Source organism: Drosophila suzukii, chromosome 2L (genome assembly GCF_043229965.1).
Source record: "Drosophila suzukii chromosome 2L, CBGP_Dsuzu_IsoJpt1.0, whole genome shotgun sequence".
Taxonomy (NCBI): domain Eukaryota; kingdom Metazoa; phylum Arthropoda; class Insecta; order Diptera; family Drosophilidae; genus Drosophila; species Drosophila suzukii.
Window position 1 is genome coordinate 5,335,841 of NC_092080.1, and position 18,079 is coordinate 5,353,919.

The 18,079-nt window shown below is 36.0% G+C and overlaps 3 protein-coding genes across 3 annotated transcripts in view; 2 read left to right on the top strand and 1 right to left on the bottom strand.

The window, feature by feature from the left end:
- Window positions 1-18,079, top strand: part of mtgo (miles to go) — a 144,638-nt gene that overhangs the window by 18,577 nt on the left and 107,982 nt on the right. The gene's annotated exons all lie outside the window — the stretch shown is intronic.
- Window positions 4,149-4,937, top strand: LOC108015638 (C-type lectin 37Db-like). The gene has a single exon (XM_017082134.4). The coding sequence runs from the start codon at window positions 4,188-4,190 to the stop codon at window positions 4,887-4,889; it is 702 nt and encodes a 233-aa protein (XP_016937623.2). The 5' UTR covers window positions 4,149-4,187; the 3' UTR covers window positions 4,890-4,937.
- LOC136117810 (C-type lectin 37Db-like) lies at window positions 5,481-6,220 on the bottom strand. The gene has a single exon (XM_065868789.2). The coding sequence runs from the start codon at window positions 6,167-6,169 to the stop codon at window positions 5,549-5,551; it is 621 nt and encodes a 206-aa protein (XP_065724861.2). The 5' UTR covers window positions 6,170-6,220; the 3' UTR covers window positions 5,481-5,548.

An 18,079-nucleotide genomic window follows, 5' to 3' on the forward strand; every position in this document is an offset into this window, starting at 1 on the left:
CCTAATCAGTTAAGCAAAGCTAACTGAGCCAGCTAGCCAAGTTGGCCCTTTAGTATGTATGCTGCCCTGGTCAGGGTTAAAATTAATTTCAAAACCGTTGGGGCGCTCCCTTTGTGTTCGGATTGTTTGCTTTTCGACTGGCCCCATCTGAGGTAGCGAAGTCATTGGGCAAGTTCCTGACTTGTTTGCCCGGCTTATTTGCCAAATAATCTGTTTGTTTGGCCATGCAATAAGTAGTTCTGGCCCAGGCATCAGTTGACATAGGCAGGTTGGACTGTGTTGTTGGGCCATCGACAACAGAGGATTAAGCAGAAAGAGCCAAAGGTGAATGCAAATTAAGAGGTAATTGTTTTAGCCACAAAGCAGAAGCGTTTTAAAATTCATAAAGTGGAGGAGATCTGTCTAATGGGGTTGGGAATAAATCGATAGTTTGGGCTGGCGATGGTGGCCAGTGGGTTGTATCGATAAAATCGACAAATTATCGACGAAAAGCTAATAACAATAACGCACATGTGATTATAATTGACTCCCAGTACTTTAAAAATTAATCTATTTACATCTTTAATACAATAAAATTAAACTAAAAACAATGTTTATCGTGAACAATTAAAATGTCTCGGATATTACAATATCTTTTATTTATTATGTAGTATAATCGATATAATCGATATCTGCTGAATTCCACAGTTATCGATGGTATCGAAAGGGCTATCGATTTTTAAGCAAATGTAACTGTGCAAGCGAAATGTTTTAGTGGCTTTAAAATAATAAGAGGTACGTTGTGTTACTTTTTTTTCGCAATATTTTCTTATATTATCGTATCTATAATATCTATACATTTTAGTTTGTTATGTAGAGTGAACACTGTACATATTTGCAAATCTAATTCTCGCTTCTCGGCAACTCTAATTCAAACATTTTCTCCACCCTACCCATATCAGTTCACAATCCTGAAAAACTGAAATCCGGCTCTATTTGTCCCCTTTCATTGACGACTATCAACGGCGTCCTTTGGGTTCGACACCTGGCAATTGGCCTCCAGTGATGACTGCGTCTTCTGTTGACTTTAACCGGCGACATCTAATCCGATTCATTTTTGCCATTTTCAGCTGTGTTTCAATTTGCATTTGCCGTTGCCATGAGACCTGGACCATCGTGTACCTATCTACTGGGGGTCCTGCGGATCGGAGGATAGGGATAGTGCATATTGAAGTCATCACAGTTGGCGACACTCCCAGGCAATTTTGTGCGCCAACTTGACCATATCCAGCTGTGTGTATGCAGATGACACTGTGTCACCAGAGTCCCCGGATTTTTCCTCGTTTTTTTTTTTCTGTTGTTTTTGTTTTTGTTCCACTGCCAAGTTTGCCGGGGAAGTGGTCCTCCCCTTGGCCCTTTGCTCATTTTGTATGTAGATATATCTTTTTTTTTTTCGTTCCAATGGTCCGCCACACGCTGTGGTCTTATGGACTCCTCGATTTTTTCGTTATGTTTGGCCCCATGCAACTTTGTTGCCTTGTTCTCCATGCAATCTTGCATCTCTGTCTGCCATTTCCCGGGTCTGCTCTTTCGCACGCACAGAGACAATGGTGTCCATTTCCCTTTGTTGCTGTGCCGCTTTTTCGCAAATTTTCACTTACACATACGAATTTTTCAGTTTTTAACTATTCCTTTTTTTTTTTTTAGCAAGCCAGGCTTTTTGCCAAAAACATTTTTTATCTCCGTTTAGCTATCTGTCTCGCTTCACAATCTTTTTCGCTCTCCCTCTCTCTCTGTGTTTGTTCCCTTTTTTTGTGATGGGTTTCATTTGCCTATTGTCGCTATTTGGGTGATTTCTTTGCGAGGACGTTCTGGAAAAGTCATTTTTTTAAATGGTTGTACATTTAGGAATTTATTTTTATAGTTAGAAGAATAATAAAGTATTTCAGTTGTAAAATAATTTTTTTGAAATACTGTCTTTATTTGACTGAGTTTTTTCTGGACAGTTAATTTATTCAAATGCTAGAAATTTATGAGATTTTATTTTTAAGAAGAGTTATTTGCCTTAAAATAAATATTTTAAATATTCTGAATCTCATATCAGAAGGTTTTTAAAACTGTCTGGGAAAATTTTTTTATAGATCATTAAAAAGTTTTTAAGTTTTGGGAAATGTTACATTTTAGCTCATATTTTTATTTACTTATTTTAAACTTATTTTGTTTTAAAATATTATCTTTTTACCCTATTTTTAGTAATACAAAAATCAGTAGAATTTGAATTTTTTCAAAAGGTGTCTAAAAGTATGCAGTATAAGAAAGAACAGGACATGCAGATTACAAATTTATGGTTGCATACTTTTAGACACCACTATAAGCTATTTCAAATTCGCTGTGACTTAAGCGTTTTTGGAAGTCTAGCTCGAATCCTGCGGGAATTGGTTTCCTGGAATCTGAAAATCTCTTGGCTTGTTGGCTCTTTGGTGAGTGTAAAGTGCGTAGCATGTGGCATGCATCATTCTTGCCGACCGTCCTCCGTTCTTCTCCGTCAGTCGACTGTCGCCAGTGTCCACATCCCAGGGCGATGCACATCCTCAAACTCAAACTGAAACTCAACCTCGTCCGCACCCATGTCCATTTCGATGTCCCCATGTCCAGTGTCAATTTGTACCATCTCCATTGCCTTTTGGCTGCCAGTTGAGCGGATTTCTTTTTCCATTTTGCTCACTCTTCGTTTTTTTTTCTTTTTTTTTGGCTATAGCCAGTGCAGGATCAGCCGCCTGTTGTCATAATTTTAGCACTCACTATTCGTTTTTTTTTTTTTTTTAAACTGGAAATGCGTTTTTAACCCCTTCCAACACGCTTTTAATGCCATTTCCTCTGGGTGATTTCTTTTTTTTGTTGCACTGCCTCTCCGTTGAATTTGTTTATTTTTCATGGTGTAATTTATTTGAGGCTCGTTGCCGCTGTTGGTAGTTGGTAGTCGGCATCCCATTGGTTTATGGCTTGTAAGTTGTTTATTATTAATGTTTGGCTTATGCTGGCAGTTGTCGGGCCTCCGCTGGGTTGGTTTTTGGGTTCAGTTCGGTTCGGTTTGGGTTGGGTTGGTTTGGATTGCACTTTACGGGCATGAGCTCATAATGAAGTCATAGTTATCTGCCCCGCCCCCCGCTTTTTACCATATCTGTTGGCCATAAAATATACGCGTATGCGTCATATTGCGACAATGCTCGGTTCCCCCCTGGGCCCCCACCCCAGTTTTATTCCCATAGTCTCCGCAATTCCAGATTCCAAAAATTCTGCCCGCTCCCATTTTCAAGCCGAACTGCATGTTCTTGTGCATTAGCAGCACTTATGTATGTATTATTCGCATTAGTCATGCAGTGTCTACGTTATGCATCTCTATGTACTTATATCTATCTGGAAATGGAAACATTCCTGGGGTTTCGAAAGGTCTCAGTAGAATTTTTTAATTTTATAAAAATAACTTTAAAATTAGGTATATTGATTCTTAGAAAAGAGCATTGATAAATTTAAGGAACTTTTCAAGAACTAGCTATAAGATCGAAACGAATCAGTGAAATTCCCAAAATAGGAAATGATAATAAAGATGGCATATTCAAGACGATCCAAAATATTATATAGTCATTAGAAAATACCCGGAATTAAAAGTACCCAAGCTCGTAAAAGTTTGTTTTGCTCTTTTACGTTTATGAGGATAGAATATAAACATAAAAAGTTAAAGGTCTTGAGAGTGTGTATACTCCATAAACAAAATTATTAAAATTATTATTGGCTTATTAAAATATTAATATAGAAGAAACTGTTAATTTAGTTTTAATAGCATACTCACAAAAACATTATTTTATTGTTCATACCGAATAATATTACTTCTATAATTATAGAACACTGTAATATTGCAATATAACTTGACTCATCATTGTTTGATGAATTCTGGAAGAAAAGCTTTTGCAAAAATAGCGTAATTCTCAGTAGCTCTCTTAATTGTGGAAGATTCCCAATAAAATATATGTATAACGATTTTAAGGGAATCAAGCGCAAGCTTATCAAGAATTTTGCAATACGAAATCAATCTTAGAAAAGTCAGCTTATCTACAATTTTACTGACCAATACTAACACATTGTATGAGCATTTAAAAACAATACGACAAAGTCGAAACAAATCAGTTGCATTCCCAACACGATTAAAAATGCTTTTGCTAGCGGCAATTTTGTGTTTCGCGTTAGTGCTTGACACCTGTGTATCATCGCCAGTGACCACTGAGGGTCCAAATTTAGCAGGTTCCTTGAGGCAGGCGCCCACCCAATTAGATGGATGTTGTTTTACGGCTCTACAAGCCATGCTAAATCACGTGGCTGCCCATCAAATAGAGTGGGATACTTGCGAAAGGGCCCAATTAAATAACGCTCACAAAGGACAAAAAACGATTGAGTCCCAGCTGGGGGATCTGCAGGCCAAACTAGTAAAAACTGAAAGTTTTCCGGAACCAAAGACCAAGTCGAATGTAACCATCCCAGCAAACTTTCAGAAGATCGGTTCGAAATACTATTATATTGAGAAACAGAAAAACAACAAGCAGGATTGGTTTGGAGCTGCAAGTATGTGTCGTCAGATGGGTGCGAATTTGGTGAGAATCGAGAGCGCCAATGAGCAGCATGCCCTCGAGGAACATTTTCAGCACCGCGAAGTCTACTGGCTGGATACCACTGATCTGGCCACCGAGGGTCAGTTTGTCCACACGAGCACCGGCCAGCCGGCGGGTTTTCTGAACTGGGGCTACGGCGAACCCGATAACTATGACAATTACCAACACTGTATTTTCCTGTACAACGGGTGGTACTACGACAGCCACTGCGACACTAAATGCTTTTTCATTTGCCAAGCCAATTAAAAATGTACATTTTGTAATAAAATAAATAATTTGTATATTTATAAAGAATTGGATCATCTATTTGTATTATCCTTATTTTTTAGAAAATATGTTTCCAGGCTGTTACATTTTCATACATTTTCTAAGTTTAAAATCTTCCTTTGCTTTGACATGCGACAAGAAAACTACCCTAGGTCTTTTAAAGTTTTTATACAAAATATTATATTTTATGTAATATATATATAATTAATTTTGTGAAGCAGAGAATCATTAAACTTCAGGACAAAATTAATTTGAACTTTTTTTTCAAAATGAATTATCAAAACATAACTATCAGATAGGAAAAGGGAACCAAAAATATTACTGTTTTTTTAAAAGGTAACATATTTTTTTTTAGAAGGTAACATTTCCTAATATCGAAAAATGGTATTTTTTAACATAATAACAGTCTTGGACTCATTCTCATATTTTTTTTTAAAAGATATTTAATATCAGTTATTTTCAGTGTAGTAAATAAAAGACTTTAAATAACACTTATTTTGGACTTATATATTATTAATATTTTATAAAAATAAATGTTAAAGATGAGATATTTTTTAAAAGCAATAACTGTTATATTTTTATTCATATTTATTTGGTTTTTTTTTTGAGGATTAAGATAGTTCTTTCTTTATATTTCATTAATTTTCCCCATCTGCCTGACATATGAAATAATTTTTGTAGCCACATGAGTTAACTTTCATTTTCCCGTTGCGAAGTGAAACGCAGCGCTGAGTCTTATCAACTGATTGGGGTTCGTCGGCGTGCCAGTCGAAAAAGGTGGCATCTACGCCGGTGGTCGAAGAAATGTACTCTCCAGGGTTGGACAAATCGTTGATATCCAGCCAGAACTCAGAGTCCTCATCGAGCCTGGTCGAGATTTGGGATAGTTCCTCGGCATCTCGGATATTGACGAGGTAACCGCCCTTTTGGCGACAAAAGTTGGCTGCTCCAAACCAATTCAGTTTATTTCTCTTCTCGATGTAGAAGAATCGCGATCCGATTGTCTCGTAAACAGATGTGAATTTCTCGAGCTTTTTGTGCAGATCTTCCAGCTGGCCATCAATCCTTGTTTGTTCCGCATTCGTATCGCTCCTTTCGCAGGCCTTCAATCGATCCTGCTGGGTTCGAATGAGATCAATCATAGGTCGCAGTGTCTCCTCGCAGGCATCATCACAATCGATTTTTAGGGAACCCAATACAGAGCCATAGAAACTTGCAGAAATAATGGCAAAAACCAAAACAATTGCCAACTTCTGCATTTTCTTTAGGTAGTAAATGCTCACTCGATCGTGTTTAAGATGGAACTGATTTAATCAGACTTTGAGAGGGTATTTTTAATAAGCTCAACTGATGTGTTGATATTTGTTTGCATATATGACGAATATTCTCAGATGATTAATTCCCGCTTTCTATGAATTTCAGTATTGCTGATAAGCAATATTTGATGCTTGGTAGGCAGAATTCGCTATAAAGTATTCTCTTCGACAATTTCATCTTTCACTCTTAAAGCTTGCATATCAGTTTCAAGATAGACGATTTCTGAGAACTCAATATATTATTTATTGTATATCAAGCACTTGATTCCCCAAACACTCGTAAGGGGTCTTTGTAGCATTCTCGGATTAAAAAAAAACAGTCAACTTCATAAGTAGTGTTTACAAATAAATGCGACTAGTCATTATTGCCCATAATTCCGTGACACTAAAGCTTATATATTTGGGATTTTTTAATAATTGTCTCTAAAAATTCCCAGGATTACTGATTTTTTAAGAAATTAAACTTAAGATCTATGCAGTAAAAATGTATTATTAAAAGTTAAACTAATGATAATAAATCCAAGGTAACAAAGAAATGTTATCTTGATATAAGGCATCTTACTTAAATTTATTAAAAATTTAATAAAGGTAATTGGTTATGGTAATAAACCCATGCTAACAAAGAAATGACAGCTTATTTTAAGACAAGGAAAATATTTAATATCTTAAAGCTGTTTGCAATCAAGACGACTTTGTGCAACTGACAAACACGTTAAATGCAAACAGTCGTAAAAGTTCTTAATGAAATACTCGTACTAAAAACTTTTAGGAGGAGTAAAATCAGAGAATCGAATTGGGATAGTTGTTGCCGGCTTGCCAGTCATGTTGGCCAAGTGTTGACACCAATTTTCGCAACTTTCAATCGGCTTTCCGGGGTAAGGGGTTCTTGTGGCCAGGAACTTCCTGAAACAATCCGGCTCAAGTCGAACTTAATTAAAGCGCTTTAAGGTCTGCAGTTGTCAGAGAGCGAGGCCGACATTTACGGTTGGATTGTTTCACAAATTGGAGAGTTGTAGACCAAAAACCAAACACGACAAACAAGCAAACTTCTCTGTGCTTTGTTTGAATTTGTGGCCCAGGATGTGGCACAAAATGTTGGAGATTTAAGCGTGAAATTTATCTCACCCTTTAAAAGCTTTTCCGGATAATAATGAAGAAAGGGGACAACAATGAAAAAAAAATTGGAGGGCCAAAATCACTTGAAAGAAAATTATGTGCTCTTATAATTGCCGCACAGTCTGGCCGCAGATTTAATTGTAAGCCCTGAGGGGCAAAAAAAAAAAAGAAAAACCAGAGATATAGGAAGACTCCAAGGCACTGGCAAGTGCAACAATTGAAAATTCGGCTGCTGGGGTTTTTGGGGTGGCACCCAAAAGTTTCTTAGTCATGGCCAAAAAGTTTCTGAAGCTGCCAAGGAAAAGTGCAGTTTGTAGTGGAATCCCCAACCCCGAACCCCCTTTTTTCGCACACACATATGTTAGAATGTTGGAAAACCTGCGGTTGCCTTCAACTTTGTTAAACGCCACAACCGTGTAAGCTTAACCCCCAAACAAAACCCCAGGAAAAAATGCAGCAGACTACTAACTATGCTTTACTTTGTCCACGACGTGTTTTACAACTTGATGCTGCACATATCTCTACAGATAAATCTATCTATATATATATATTCATATAAGATAGAGATAGGAATTTATGGTCTACATGGCGTATGCGTGATGGGGATTGATTTAATTTGTTTGAGCTTAAGCAGCCGGAAGTTAAACTATTACAAAGGCTAAAGGCTAAACTACTCCTTTGGCTTATTTGGTTTTAAATAATAGATGTGGTCATAAACAAGTTAATATAATTTCGATTTATTTTCCTATGGCTTTATCCGGCTTTAATTTGCTACATTCAATTCCCGTTAAGCTAACAACAAAGTAAATTATTTTGAGAAGAAAACAATATTGTGTAATCAATTGGAAATGAATAACTAATTTAATTATACCTATTAATCCTGTTTGCGTTGAAAGCCCTGTGTGATTGAAATAATTTTGAAACAATTAAAAGGCGTGAAAGTAAAACAGAGACCATTATTATGGTAATTCAATTGAGTGGTTTTGTTATTGTAGCTCTTACATGCACATCAGTAATTCTCTTAATAATATTGAATTTTAATGCCAGACAGCGAATTTAAATTCGTATTCAATTTTACAAGGGCTTTTTATCAAGTGACTTACATCTAGTAAGTGGTTTGGTGTGTGACACACCTTTAATCTTAAATAAGTTCTCTTAGATCAAAGTGGTACTTCATTCCTAAGCACTTGACTGCATTTCCTCTTGGTTTTTACCTTCTGAACTTTTGGCTAAAAGATGCCATGATAATGCATTTGACAGTTGCAGTAGTTTTCTCCTTTTTTCCCCCATTTTTTCACATATTTTTTTGTAGTTCCCAGCTTTTGTTGGATTTTCAATACGGCAGCAGTGGAAAACTCATCTCCCAAAGATGTTGACACCCTTTTAAACTATAAATAAAATATAAAATTCTTACTACTGAATCTTCAGTTGTTATTTATATTAAATTATTTCGAAATAGATAATAAACTAATAGTAAAAAAAATTTTCAATTTCATATAAAGTAACTTTTAACACTTTCTAAAATAATTTTCAATCATTATGTTTATTTTTTGTAAATGTACATAATATTTTTAAAGGAAAATCCTCAATTTAAAATGGTATAAGGTAATTGTTTTTTTAAAGTTTTTTTTCATTTTGTTCTTTTTTTTTGAGTTAAAGTTGCCTTAAATTAAATTTCAAAAACTCTACTGGGTATTTAAAATTCGTTTTTGAATCTCGAAACTTTTTTTCCTCTTGTTTTTTTCGTGATTTTTTTTCCCCCAGTTAGCCAAAGTCTTTTAGCTGTTGGCAGTTTGACACGACGACAACTTGCGGGATTGGAAAGAGAGGGCAATAGGGACAGGGAAAGAGACAGAAACAGTGTCGAGGGAATGCATATGTAACTTTAACTTTCGGATTCATTCCTTGGCTCGTTTACCGCTGTTTCCGTTGTGCAATTTTCCAGAATTTATATTCAATTTAAAGATGCAACTATCACAGCTGCCACTGGGTTGTAAATTTAATTGTGGCTGCAGTTCGAGGTACGAAAAGATTTGATAATTGTTTCTTGAAACTGCATAGACCATCAATCTTAATTAAAAAATGTCCTAAATCTTTTTGAAATTGCATTTCTATAAATTATTAAAGATAATTCTTGTTAACTTTTTAAATACTGTTGTGTCTAAACAAGAGAAACATATTTTCTTTTGCATTTTGGATTAAATTGTAGGCCTTAAATTAGGTTTTTTAAAACTTGAAGTTACGTATTTCTTCAAAAATCTCTGTAAAAATTTTATATTCAAATATAAATACAATTTAAATGCTTATTTTCATAGTTCCATTATTAAATATTATTTGCATGCTTAAGCCCCACCTGCAAAAATCTAATTTTCAGCTTGCTGGCTGTAAATGAAATCCCTGTTCTTAAATATTCTATGAAGCGATTGTCGCACAAGGGTCACGTGTTTTAGCTTAAACGACAATTTGCATACGAAACGAGGAAAGGTTAAAGGGTGTGGGGAAAGCCAGAGGACTAGTTGGGTGAAAAGGGTGTTGGGGGAAAGGAAAAAGCGGAGCGACTATTTTCTCCATGCAATCTTTAGTGTCGAATGGTGCCAAGTTGGAAATGCACTTTTTATGTTCGTATGCCGTGCAACGTAACAAATTTAACCGTAGACAGATTGCACATGTGTACCGTTTTGTAATGTTATACAAGTAACACATACCCTTACATGCATTTGGCTACACCGCTCACACAGATATTAAAACACAGATACTCCACACACAAACACACATACAAAAGAAGACGAAGTCTGGCAAAAGTTTTCCAAGTTTGGCCAAGGGAAAAAGGGAAAATGGCGAGGGAAAGGTTCCACAAATGTGAAACAAATTGTTTAATGTTCTATCTCCCTTACTGTCACAGTTTCCACTGTCTTTTACTCCTTATATCTCTCTGTACACCCGGTAAAAACACTTCAGAAGGTGCGTTTAGTTTAAATTGGCTTGCAAAGGTGTCAAAAAGTATACTGTGAAAAAATGTTAGCCCCAATCCGGAACAAATAAAACATTGCATACTTTTTAGTGGCTAATTCTATTCTATTTTAAATCACATGAGTGGTTATCCATAATAATAATTTATTTTAATTGGAGGAAATTATTATTTTAACTTTTAATTATATTTCATAATTAATTATAGATATTGAGAAAAACCATTTATGACCGGTTATTCAAAAAAGTTTGATTTCCTATTAAAGAAAAGTACGCTTTTTTGGTTATCAATTTAGTAATTTTAAATGTTATTATTTTCATGTTGTTTCCCAATTTTTTAATATTTTTTCTCAGTTTATGTGCGTGCTTGACTCTGGCTGAGTTTGTCAATGCGACAAGTTCTCGACGTCGACATTTGCAGGGAGTTTAGTAATCGCACGTTTATTACCTCCATTTGGATATAGTTTCCCCCATTGTCTCCAATTCTCTCTGTTCCTTAATCTCTGTCTCTTTCTCCCCTTTAAGCCATCAAAATCATGGCTTAATCGCTCTGACTTGTTGTGGCTAATTGCAATTTGAAATGCTCCATGAGATGAGACGAGCTGAGCTGACTTTGATTTGTCCTAAGTCGGCACTTGTCACACAGTTTTTGGGTCAATTGGCTGTGTGGGGTTAAAATTGTTCGGGGGGCTAAGATGAAGTTGTGGTCTACCATTTTGGAAGCTTAAAATATTTTCTTCGGATTGGGTAGATTTCACGGATTGGTTTTTGATAAAATAACGAAATTGATTGAATTTGATTTTTGTATTTACTGGCCAAGCTGTGGGTATAAATTTTTGTATTTTAAAATAATGACTTAAAATGGATTAAATAGCTCTTTCTTATAGCTTATAGGTTTTTTTAGCTGCCTAAAAATATGCAGTGAATGAAGAATAGTCATATTTCTGAATGAATTTCTTATACTTCTGAGTTGAAAACATAATGTTGCCTACTTTTAGACACCTTAAAGTGTTTGAAAATCCCTAGTGACTTGCGTGGCACATTTAACATAGTAATTTTGTGCTTCGTATACCCTGACTATCCAATTAAACCCCAAAAACCTACCCTTAATCTGAAACATCCAGTTGTTGGATGGGAATCATCAATCAATTTGCATTGTTAATTCGGCTTGTTGCTATGACAAATTATGTTGGTGGGCCAACAATGAAATTCTTTTACATAATGCATAAATCAAAATCCCCGGAAAAACCTAAAAAAAAAAAAACAGGTAAACAAAAACAAAAACGAGGAATAAATAAATTGCGGGGACACATGTAAAATGAAAACACATTTTCACAAATGCATAATGACAAATAATTTGTGTGGCAAACTCATCTCGCACCTTTCGCCAGGCAAAATAAAAGTTGTGAAAAATACAAAACAAAACTTTGCCGCCAAGTAATTTGGATGATTTCAACTTTGAACTGCTGTCACTTGTTCAAGTCGCGTCTTTGCTAATTTTTCGTACCCACCTTCAAATACAAATAAAAAATAAAAGAAGAAGGAGGGAAACTTCAAACTTGTTAGATAGGACATTTTCCAACGGGCCTTGCCATTTTCCCCTGGTTTTTTCCACGTCGTCTCTTTTTTTTTTAGTTGTTTTGTGACAGGCTTCAAGTTGAATACGCTGGGGGGAAACCTAAAATTTATGCAAATATGTTACAGTTTCTGGGGGCATCCCCCTGGCTTTTCCCCTAGTTTTCCCACACCCACTCAACCCCAACACACCCCTTGTTGGCCTGTCTGTTTTCTCTTTTGGAAAACTTTTTCCTTGCTCTGGCCTAAAATGTCGTCTTGGCGCCAAAGTTTTCCTTAGTCGACCCCCCTTCCCCACACACTTTAAGTTTTTCCTTAGAGAGTTTCAGTTTCTTTTCGCCAGCAATGATTACAGGGCAACTCAAAAGTTGCAAATTAAAGGCAACGAAAAGTTGACCACCAACACTTGAAGTCCTTGATCAGGCTAATCCTTTAACTTTCGATTCGGGTAACGTCTGTTTTTGGCCCTAATTCAATTTTCCCCCGTATGTTATAAGCATAGTAATTACCCCCAAAACAGTGGCTACAAACAAGTGCCAAAACAAAAGAGCCCCAATTACAATTGAAATTCCCTGGCGAATGTTTAACCATAAACACGACACCTGTCCGCAAATAAATTTTTGGGCGTTGATTTTGGGGCCTGTGTGTGTTTGCCGGTGTGGTTAAGTAGAACATCAAATATTCAAAAGGTGTGTGTTTGCCTGTGGTCGGTACAAAAGCGGCTCAACAGTTGCCACCACTGGGATAACAATGGGGAAATTCGGGCGAAACAATGTTTGTAAAACCCACAGCGTTGCAACGAAAAAAAAAGAAGAAAAATCGTTGTGCAACTGGAAAATGGATTAAAGGTATAGGAGTTTAAAAAAAATAGGTACTTTTACTGGCTTTTGACTTTAATAAAACTAATTTTAAATGAATAAGGCCGGAAAACACTTACTAATATTGAATATATAATATTTAATTAAATATATAACATGTTCTTATCAAATCTATAAAATATATTGTCAAAAAAAACTATTTATAGAAGACATAATTTAACAGAATCAAAAGTATCTATTACAAAAGAATTATAACCAAATAAAACCAACAAGGTGAATCTTGGTTGGTTTAAGGGTACCACCACCTCCTACTTCATGGCCCAAAAAACTGGTAAAAATAAGAATCTGCTTAATTAAATCTTAACTTTTTCTTCTGTTCTTTGAATTTTATCTGAAAAGATTGCATATAATTATTAAAAACGAATATTTAAAAGGAATATCTACCAATCAAAGCAATTAAAATAAGAAAAACTGGAATAAAATCAATAGAAATAAAAATTAATTAAAAAGATCGAGTAATTTTAAAGCCACAACTAGTTTCCAAATAATATCCTTAGCCAGTATTATCTACAGCATATATCAAAATGCATGCCTGCAGCAAATGTTGCATCAAAGCGACAGCAGCAACATTGTGAGTATTAAGTGCAACAGAATAGCCAGCGCGTTAGCCAACATCAAAAACATTGGTAAAATTAGTTGGGATAAAGGAGACCAGCCAACAAACAATATCGGTAATATCCACAGACATTAACAGCGATATCAACAGCAGCAACATCCCATCGCCAGCAGCAACAACAATTGAAATTGCGAAAACTAAACCAATTACGGCCAAATAATAGAGCGGCTTGTAGTGCACATATATGTATGTGAATATAGCTGATCCGTAGCCACCCACTTTGTTGGCCACTAAGCTACCCGAATTTCCAGCAACTCGACAACAACGAACAATGCCAAATTTGCCAGCTATTATGTCGAAATTAAAGCTCATTCACTGACATTTTCGTCCCCAAATGAGGTGTGTGTGTGTGTGTGGTTGTGTGTGCAGTGTGTTTGCGTGCTTTTGTTATTTTAATCATGGCCAACAAGGCCAGCAGGCCAAAAGTGGGCGTGCCTATGGCAATAAACTGTCAATTTTCAATTATGCCCGTGACGTGTGGAAGCCACCTTCATGGCCTGAACCTCCTTTTTGCTTTTCTGACAGCTTCTCTGACATGGCCAACACGCTTGGCCCACTCACACACACACAAGGACACCCACAATGGCCCACAAATACCAATGCCAGAAACCGAGTGGGACAAGTCTGACATTTTGGGGGATATATTGGTTACACCCCATCTCATTGAATCGTGCGGTGAGCAATGATGTCCATTTTCCATTGTTCATAGAATACATTAATTACCCAGAAGTATATCATTTAATACATCATTTATCATATCATTTATGATTACGGTAAAGTCATAAGTATTTCATTAAAATACTATAACTAAACAGTTTAAATTAAGTGTTTTCAATCACAGTTTTAGGTTTAGGCAAACTTTAAAACTTTCATATCCCAAACATTGTTAAAAATGCAACATAAGCAAGTGTTAGGCTTAATGGTAAATTCTTAAATTTCACTACTTTCACTACTTTTATGATAAAAAAAGGTTATCGATTTTGTATAATATGTATATATTATGTTATTATATTATTATATATTATTTAATATATTCTCTATTTTAACTTATTTGATGTTTTTGTTCAACTTGGCTTAGAATATCATTCTGACTTTAAACATTTTGAAATTTTTTCTGTGTAACTGCAATTTTTCACCTCCCCAATTTGGCAACACTTTTCTATATAAGAATATACTAATGTTCACAAAAATAAATCCATCGTCTTGTGACAGAAAGCCTCTTCGAAATCAATGAGCCATAAATACGTATGACATGATTATCATATAATAATCGTCAACAGAATAATGGTTAGCAGTGCATGAAAACGAGGGCAGTTACTAAAGAATTTAAGTTATTATATAATTTAATAAGCTATCTGGTTTCTGTGATTTAAATGTGGAATGTGAACCAAAAAAGCTTATGTTAAAGTACATTTTGAAGAAGTGTTTTTGATCTTCTTGAGCCTCAACTATTTTCTTTAAAATGATAGAGAAATCTAACAGAGGTCTTAAACTTAAATGTATATCCTTTGTCAGATTTATTAAACTGATTTAAAATGACACGACCATTATAAGCCACCTGGACTGGCCATATTTTATTTGCCAGGATTTCCTACCGTTCCACAAGTACAAAACCCCCGGAGCGACCCACGTTGGCCTGTCCAATTGTACGGTCCTGTTCATGACATTCATTAGCTTCAATGGGAAAGTGTTTCATCCGACAAACTGGAGAGCGGCTGGGGGAAATGGAATATCGGACAGAAATATGGACCGGGACAGGAGGCAGACAATTGCTCCATTCAGGCAGATGAATCGGACACAATCCGAATCGCAATCCCTGAAAGGCGAAACCCCCATCTCCCGCCCATTGTTCGTGTCTATGTCATCGGCATTGTTATCCCTGTCATGCTTTATGCCATGTTTACAACCCGATTTTTGTGCCCCTCCAGCACCTACAAACCCATCCCCATAACCACGAAATATCCTTGTCTGTGCGTCTGGTGTCGTCAAGTGCAACACTTGCGGCCATCTTGAGGGTATTGAATTATCCTCATCATCATTGGAGCGGTGCCGTTTGGGTAGCTATCTCACAGCTATCATGACACTCAGGGAAATAATACCGAAAATTGAAAATAATATAGGAAAAGGTGCTTCAGAAATCAATGGGGATTTGAAAACACCTAGAAAGGTGCCTAAAAGTATGCAACAAAATAGTTTGAGTACTGAAAGACGACCTTATTTATTTTACTGCATACTTTTAGACGTCTTTGTAAGTGATTTTATTAGACAAGATATAAAATATACAATTGCTGAATTAAGTTATGATACTATCTAATAACATTTTTCTTAGGTTTGAATGGTTTTTTTAATCTCTGTGCTATTATTTTAAAATAAAATATTAAAATATTAAAATTCCTTACGAATAATTTTAAAAACATGTCTAGGTAAGGTTCCACTTTTCTCAGTGTGGCTGACCAATCCTGCCTATCGATGAGTATGTAATTGCCTTGGATATCCGGAATGGTTATTTGTGCCCTGAGAGGAAAACTCGGAAAATAGAAATCTTCAAAACCTGATGGATGATTCAGCCTGCAGGTTCTTGTTTTCGGTTGCTAAGCAAACAATTTGTATGCTGGGAAATGTTCCTGTTTATTTTTTTTTTCATTTTCGTTTAGCTGGACAGCAATTATTCGGAAAGTCATCGCCGTTGTTATTGCATCATCATGATGAAAATTATTGGTTTAGGGTTTGCATGGATTTCGATTTTATGACTTTCGGTCGGCAAGTGTTGCATTACAAATTGCTTGAAGGAAAAGACAAAGGCCGCAAAAAGAGTTCACAAACTACGGGGTAAAAAATGACTGATGAAGGCTTTTCGGTTGGCAATTACTTGGATGGCCAAAAAATGAAAAGTTTATGGCGTTTCCTACGGCGAGTGAAAGGTTATTGATGCCTTTATCTTTTGGCTGCCCGAATCGCAATTGTGGGTTGAACGGCTAAATTTGATAGTGCTTGAGATACCAAAATTGCTGGCTGATGGTTTTTTGTTAGCCAAGCGATTGAAAGAAGTGATTTTTTCGGGGGAGGAGTGGGAAAATGGTTCACCAAAATCATGTTAAAGTACTTTAAGAAAGATGGCTTTTACCTTTTCACCAATTAAACCAAAGTTCAGATTACATAACCCTTTAATATTTTTAAATTGCCGCAGAAAGATAAAGTATTCACGCTTATTATCCAATTAATGTGATTTTGCTTTGAGTCTGAAAGTATAAGTAACTCCTAATGGTCCAATGAGTGACTTCGCTGGTATGAAAATATATTGTAATATATTGTCTAAAATATATTAGTCCAGCAAAGTTTGGCTTATTGAGTTCCAATTCTTAAATTTATTATGCTATTTATAGGATTTATTAATATCTTCCAAGTTTCCAGTTAACCTGGCTTGATCTGAATTCATCTGAAAGTATAAATAATTCCTGTGGCAAAATGAATGTTACTATAAATTGCTCTATATTAATTAAAATATTTTATTCTAGCAAAGTTTGGTTCCATGTTTTCGAATTCATATGTAAGTTCCGCCTCTTAAATATTGCATATATTTCGAAGGCCTTATTAATATCTTCCACTTTTCCAATCAATTTGGCTTGCCCGGAGTTCATCTGAAAGTATAAGTAATTCCTGTTGCCCAATGAATGATTTCGTTGAAATGCAAATATATTGCATTTCATTATTGGCAAACAAGAGTTTTCTTCATGTTGACTTCCCTGCCATCTGATTTCCCAGTCTCTGTGGCAATTTGCAGACAGACTGTTGCAATTTGTTGCTCACAACAGCAGCAACACCAAGTGCAGCAGCAACAGCAACAGCAACGGCAACTATAATAAGTACCAAGGGCTGGATGAAGTTGAGAGGCTGCGAATGGCGCTTGGTGTTGGGTGCATTGTTGTTATGACTACCACTTGCCATCCGCGATGTTGTTGCATGTTGCTGTTGTGCATCAGTTTGCAGTTGTTGCAACAACAGCTGTCACGTTGTTGCTGTAAGCGACAGCAGCAACATCACCAGCAGCAGCAGCAGCTACATCGACCGCGGCCAAAGTCTGGGCGAACATGACAGAAGATGACGCTGCCTGATGATGAGGTGGTGTTACTTTTTTTTTTACCAAGCACTACGAGGTCGTATATACGCAAAAGTCGCAGTAGTGATGAGGTTTATGCGGTTAGTTTTGACATCATGAAATGGGAATGACAGCGCAGTTTTTTTTCAAACCCAAGGAAAGCTTCTCTAAAATTTAAAAGCTTTAATCTTTAATCTATGTCAGTACATATTTTTTAAAATATAAGGTTCTATCAAATTTAGGTGACTTACATACGAATTTAGGTTTTAAGTTCCATTTTATAAATGTTCCAAACCATTTTAAAGATTTTTTTACATGTGACTAAGACAATATTTTAAGAAAATGCAAGCACATTTTTTGTACCCATAAATACAAAACTTTTTTATGATATGATATGATATATCTTTTAACTGTTTTTCCAAAGAGACAAAAGTTCGTATCTTTTCCCCTCGCATAATCGCTCTGTGAAATATATGCCGCCTTTTGGTCCCTCATGGTTGTCAGTTCATCTATCGCGTATTCTGTTCCCGGATCTTCTGCATCACCTCCTTCCTATGTCCTTCCAACCTCCTTCCCACTCCCTTCCCAACTGCTTCCCAACTCCT